Genomic DNA, 6684 nt, shown 5'->3' on the forward strand with positions numbered 1-6684 from the left:
GGGGCGGGGCGGGGCGGGGCGGGATGGCGGCGGTTCCTGCGGGGCTGTTCGCGGTGTACAAACCGCCGGGAGTGGCGTGGAACCGCGTGCGGGATGCGGTGGAGACGCGGCTGCTGCGCGGTGAGCGGAGCTCCGGGACCCCCCCGTAAATACACGCACGCGGCTCCGTCTCTGATTATCCTCCCGTTTCTTGCAGAGCTCAACGCGGCCCCAGCGCGGCCCCCGCGGAGCCGCATCCGCTTCCTGCCCGCTGCGAGCGCGGGGCCGCCGGCGTTGGAGGCCGTGCGGGTGCCGGTGTTGGCCGAGCACCGCCTGGGTGAGCGCCGGGAGCGGCGGGGAGGAGGGGGAGGGTCGGCATGGGGAGGGCCGGCAGGGTCCCGCGCTGACCGCCGTCTCTTTCCGCAGTTCGAGGGCCCCGCTTCACGCAGCTGAAGATCGGCGCCGGGCACCGGCTGGACGTGAAGGCGTCGGGGGTGTTCGGTGCGAGCGGGGCGCGGCGCGGTCGGGTGTTGGGGGACATCGAGGCGGCTCTGCCGTGCCGTCCGCACGCTGCTCCCACCGCCGCGGTGCTGCGGGATGGGCGGCGGGGCCGGCGGCTCCGGCTGGGGAGCGGCACGCGTGGAACGGGCGGCGCGGCTCTAAGCGTGCCTCCTGTGTTGCAGTGCTCGGTGTTGGGCACGGGAACAAGCTCCTCAGCCACCTGTACGACTGCCACCTGAGCAAGGTAGGCGCTGCGCAGTGCCACGGGCACTCAGGGATGGGGTCTGAGTCTCAGTGCCGCCCCGGAGGCGTTCCAGAGCCGTGGGATGTGGCACTGAGGGAGGTGTTGGTGGGGTGGGCTGATGGCTGGATGTGATGCTGCTCAGTGGCTCTGAAGCTTTGATGGATGTCACTCTCTGCTTTTCTTGGAGGTTTACACAGTCAGGGGGCAGTTTGGTAAAGCTACCGTGGACTTCTCAGACACTGGGAAGCTGATAGAGAAGACGACGTTTGGTAAGAAACTGAGTCGATGTGTTTAAGGAAAAAAAAATCCTGAACAGAACACAAAACAAAGAGCACTCCTGCTGAATAGCAAGGCATTTGGCCAGGTAGAATGCACAGCAGTAGAAGGTAATGCTCCAAACACTTCCTGGCCGCTCTGTGCATGTAGCCCACATGCAGTCAAGGTGTTTTTGTCCACCTGTGCTGAGTGCAGCACGCACAAACCAGGCTGAGCCTTCATCCCAGCAGCTGCTGCTGGCATGGGTGGGAGCCAGGTGTGCTTATATCACATCTACAGGTAGCGGTGAGAAGCCTTTGTGGAATTAAATCCTTCAGCCACTCGTAGGAGAAACTGGAGCCAACATCTTGAAATCAATTAAGAAAAAATGACCCTTCCTTTGTAGTGCAGCACTGTGCTGCTCATTTACATGGCACGATGAACAGAGCCTACCCCACACTGCGGCTCCTGTGAACCATTTGGATGCGACCTGCTAACACCGATGGCACCACTCAGGCTGCTGTCCTTCCAGCTTCCAGATGGATAATTGAGACTTTGTTTCTACCTTGATATTTGCAGATCATATCACGAGGGAGAAGCTGGAACGGATTCTCGCCGTCATCCAAGGAACAAATCACAAGGCCTTGCTGATGTACGTATGTGAAAAGCATGGCTGTGTTTGCTGTGACAGCTTGTGAAGGTTTGAGCGCTAGATCAGAGCAGACAGAAGTCACAGAGTGCTCTGCATGCTGGTGAGGGACCACTGTTAAGTGTCCTTTTTTGTACTCTGACATCTCCAGCTCCATAGGACCTGCTGGCTGCACTAAGACCTGCACTGATATCTTACAGACGTGGCCAAGCACCTCCCTCCCAAACCACTACACTGCTGCAAACAGCGCAGCATTAAGATGTGTGCAGAAACTTCATGCATGGGCAGTTCTGAGAATAGCAAGTGCAGCTCTGCTTTAGTTGGGACTGTACCTATTTCGAATGCCATTGAAGAGAAGCACTCATGTCTGCTCTGCTCCTTTTCTCCTTTTCCAGGCATTCTAACATCGATATGAAAACACAGGAGGCCTATGAGCTGGCTGTGAAGGGGCTGATTCGCCCCATGGGAAAAAGCCCCCCAATAATCACTGCCATCCGGTGTCTCCAGTTTGCACTCCCTGAATTCCAGCTAGGTAGGACTGGTGCAGAATGGACTGGGGGAGGTCTGGTGTGAATGTGTATATAAGTTGGTGAAATTCACTTTCCTGTTAGTGACCTCATGCACCATGAATTGGCGGGAGTTTGGTACCAACCAGTAATCCCTGCAGTGTCATGAGCTGTAGCTTCCAAGCTCAGCACAGCATCCCTTTGCTGGATGATCTCTGTAGTGCAAAGCCTTTTTTTTTTCCCTGTTTCTGAGAGCAATTGTCTGAAACCTTTACAGAACTGAAGATGCTGCAGCAAATCAAACCAGCTGCACACCTCCCTCATTTTGCTTTCCCTGCTACTTGCAGATCTTAGACTGAGGCAAGAAACTTTGCAAAGTGAATGCCTATGGGGCAAAATTCTTCCTTGTGCTGATATTTAAATGCAGTGCAGCTCGGGGCATGGGAGCGTGTTTAAACATGGTTTGCTTTTCTGCAGTCGGTCTGCTATTGCTCACAAATAATTCATCACAAAGGTGGGAAGGTAAATGTTATCCACTTTAAAATATCTAAATCTCTGTAATTCTGCTGCATATACAGATCTGCTCAAAAGCTTTAGTTTCTGGGGGGGCCAGGACAGCCTGCAGTATTCCAGAAATGCACAATCCACCTGTGCTTTATCATAGCAATCTATTCTGCTGAACTGTTTCCTTCAGCATAAGCGTGATGGATGTCTGCACTACAGACAAGGTCTGAATTTGTCCCATTGCTTTGCCCGTTCTGAAGGAATCTCTCTGACCTTCCAGAAATTCACTGCTTGCACGAGACCCAGCAATACCTCCGCAAAGTAGTCCATGAGATCGGGCTGGAGCTGAAATCATCTGCTGTGTGCACACAAGTGCGAAGAACGCGGGACGGTGTCTTCACACTGGATGATGCTCTCCTGAGAACGCAGTGGAACCTGCAGAGCATACAGAATGCAATTCTGAACTGTCAGCTTAGAGTGAAAACCGAGCTAGAGAAAACAATGAGCCATTGGGATGGAAGTGTTCTTCAGGAGATGGATGCTGAGGCTGCCCACGCCGCTGACAGCTGAGTACGTGCTCCAGAGGGAACATCCACATCCCCTCTGCAACACAGCAACAGAGCTATGTGCTGACAGGATGATGGACAGCAGAAGGAAAGAGGTTAATTGCAGTTCACTTCCACCATTTCTTCGAGATGACTTTAATCAGAGAGGCATTTTTCCGTTGACAGGCTGTATAATTTTAAAGCATTGTAAACAGTTCATTAACAGGAGTTAGCTGTGCCAAAATCCCTGTTGGCTTTGGGATCGTTAGGTTGCTATGGGATACAGAAGCCTCTTCCCAAATTGTTCAGCAGCAGGAAACACAGGCACCTTCTTACAGAGCTGTGTTCTCTTGATTGCATGATCTGCTTGCTCCTCGCAACCAGCAGCACAACTCCACTGCTGCACAGGTTTTTATTTTCCCCACGTTCCCCTAGTAAAAGTAGTGCCTTTGCTTTAGCCCCACTTTCAGAGCCAGAAATGAGACTAAAAGAGGGCTGCAAGGGAGGAAAGGCAGCTTACCTAAAGTCCAGCAGGGAAATGGCTGTCAGAGCGTGTGCAGTGCAGAAAGAGGGACTGACACAAAGATGCTAACAATATAAGGAATAAAACTGAAATTGACACGAAGGGAAAGAGGCTGTTTTTGAGTTCAGCACTACAGACAAGCACAGTGACCCTTTAATTAAGAAAGAAAAAGCTTTGTTTGCTTTTGCTGATGAACCAGGGGTGCTCAGGGGCTGTGGTGTGCTGCGCTTTGGCAGCTGCCTGCAGGCAGAGGTACTGCCTCTCCGTGGGGGTTTCAGTTCTGTAATTGCACTTGTTACCTGTGAGATCATTATATGTGGATTAGACTTAACAGAAATAAGCTTTCTAAATTTAAATTAAGAACGGTGCTGTTACAACATGCAATATTTTCCTGCTGTCTGCCCAGCCAGAGACTTGCTTACTTCTAGATATTTACATACTATGGAAAAGCAACAGAAATTATTGGTTCTATTCTTCTGGATTTGGGCGAAGACAAGCATAGTTTATCTTCCAGGTTGCCCTTAAAGTACAAGGAGCAACTCTGGGAGGAGCAGGGATGAAGTACCGCAGTAGCAGAGCTCAGTCCCTGAAGTTTTTAACGCAGAGCCTGGAACCCTTCCATTTTGCCCTGGGTCTCCCTGCTCTGCAGACAGCACCACGCAGCACTGCTCTGTGCCCACTGCAGAGCCTCACCAGGGGCAGTTTGCTGTCGGCTGGCTGGTTTGTGTGCATCCATCCTTTGTGGACAGCGGTCTGAGATGAGGACATCATCCCCAACAGCTCCCTTGTGCTAACTGAAGCAAAACCCAGCACTGGTTAAGCAGGCAGTGTCATTGTGACTGCGTTGATCCCAGTGCTTCTACAGGAGGGGATGGGGGGAAGGAGACACGGACCTCTCAGTCCTTCAGTAACCTTCCATGACTTGGGCAGCGGGCTGTGCTTCATGCACGTGCCTTACACCTCGCACAAAGTGCTGGCATTGATGTATGCACTTCCCAATGAAAAAAACATTTCCCAACGCCTTTTTGCTGTGCTCTCAGCAGCAGCTTTTCTGACCACTTGTCTGATATCCAGGCACTGTGAAGAGAGATTAATTTCTTCCAAATTTAGAAATACAAAGAACAGACTGCAAATATAGGCCTGACTGAAAGCAAGGGGGGAAAATTACTTGGCAGGAAGGTGTAGGAAGTAGAACTGGACAGGACATTGAGCTTGAGTGAAGCAGGAACAACATTTGTGGTCAGAGCACTTCATCAGTTGGCACAAAGCAGCCAAACTTGGGTTGTGCAGTCACCCTCAGTCCTAAGAGCTGATGCTGAAACACTCCTGCTCTCAACACAACCCTGTGCTTAGGACACTGCTCACTTTCACTGTAGTGACTGCATTTACAATTGAGTAAACGTAATTCTGCAGCTCTCATTCCCAGCAGCAGTGCTGCCACGCTGTCCCCAGTCAGTCCTCAGAAAACACTGAATAGCACATCTTAATGTTGTCTCAGAATAGAATATAGTTGAAGAATTTGTTCCCAAGTTCATTTCATGAGTCACACGCTCTCAAAGCGAATTACTGAGGGATGCAATAGCTGCTTTAATTCAGGTCAGACAGTTCAACACAATGTTCTGTTTACTACAGAAATGAAACAAAACCTCTGGATATTACAGCAGTTGAGTACAAAATTGCTGAACACTCAAACTCCTCCAGATCCAATCATAACAAAACCAAACCACCATCACAACTTCAGCCTTTGGTCCTCTTTTTTCCCCACGGCTTTCCTGACACAGCAGCTGTCACTTCACACATGCTGCTCCCAGACTTCCTCCATCCATCCAGAGGCTGCTGCACCTGCAGGTTAACATACCCAGATCGAGCCTGGATGCTGCAGAGAAGCAAAGGCTCATTGGGAAGAACTTCAGCATCAACCTTGGATTACAACCATTCCAATTAAGAAATGACGATTAGAAATAGTGTTTCTCAGGTAGCAGAGTAAACTGAAAGTATCCCAACATCCCTTTCCCACAAACAGGAATGAGCTGGTATCATCCTTAACTTGCACATTCCAAAGCTGCTGAGAAATGTGGCTGCTAACAAAATCTCTTGAAATTCAGCATATGTGCTGCTTCTGTTGGCTCTAAATGGGTACGACACCAAAACACAACGGCCCTGCAACAGTCATGTCTGCAGGTCACGGCAGCCTGCGGGTCCCATGCTAGTCACTAAGCTCCAGGTCATACTCAGGGTACAGCTGCTTCGTAGTAACTCCTCGGATAACAGCTAGAAAAGAAAGAAATTCCATTGCTTTCATTAAGAAGACAGCAAATAAGTCAGAAAAGATTTGTGTTTTCCTCCTAGTAGACTCTAAGTCCCACAGAAGCACCCACAGCTAAGGAACCAAGAATTTCCAGCTGTGTCCCTTTCCCCACCACTTTGTTTTGTTAAGGAAGCCTAATACTGAAACAAGCTCTGCCTTCACGGCATCAGTGTCTCTTTATATATCAAGATTTACTTCACCAAGATCTTCAATAGCCTTCCTCTCCTTACCCAGTTTGCCTAGCAGCATCTGTCCAGCATCTTTAATTTCATTATACTCATGGAGCAGGGAGATGTGCTTCTCCAGTTCCTCCACGCTGTACCCTCTGTAACAAAGCCACAAAACACTGCCAAACAAAGGATAGCTGAGGTATGCAGACCCAGCCTGGTAAAACCCCTCTGTTTAGAACAACGATTTTTAGGTTGGATATTAGGAAAAACCCCTTCTCAGAGCTGTGAGGCATTGCACAGCCCAGGGAGTGCTGGAGCCCCTATCAGTGCAGATGTTCCGGGGCCGTGGGATCATGGCACGCAGGGATGTGTCAGTGGCACAGCGGGGTCGGGATGGAAGAGCTTTTTTCCACCCTTCACGTCCCTAGGATTAACGCCCCTCTGCATTAAAATCAAGTGTGCATTACCCCACACAGAGCAGGGGAAACGCTCATCCAGGC

At 50.5% G+C, this 6684-nt stretch overlaps 1 protein-coding gene across 1 annotated transcript; it reads left to right on the top strand.

The window, feature by feature from the left end:
- Positions 1 to 23: 23 nt before the first annotated feature.
- TRUB2 (TruB pseudouridine synthase family member 2) lies at positions 24 to 3208 on the top strand (the record flags this gene model as incomplete). The annotated part of the gene is made up of 8 exons (XM_079544873.1): positions 24 to 120; positions 197 to 316; positions 406 to 480; positions 663 to 724; positions 912 to 993; positions 1559 to 1631; positions 2024 to 2160; positions 2919 to 3208. The coding sequence occupies 8 exons, from the start codon at positions 24 to 26 to the stop codon at positions 3206 to 3208; spliced, it is 936 nt and encodes a 311-aa protein (XP_079400999.1).
- Between the last annotated feature and the right edge of the window lie 3476 nt (positions 3209 to 6684).

The sequence above is a fragment of the Tetrao urogallus genome, assembly GCF_951394365.1.
Source record: "Tetrao urogallus genome assembly, chromosome: 19".
Taxonomy (NCBI): Eukaryota; Metazoa; Chordata; class Aves; order Galliformes; family Phasianidae; genus Tetrao; species Tetrao urogallus.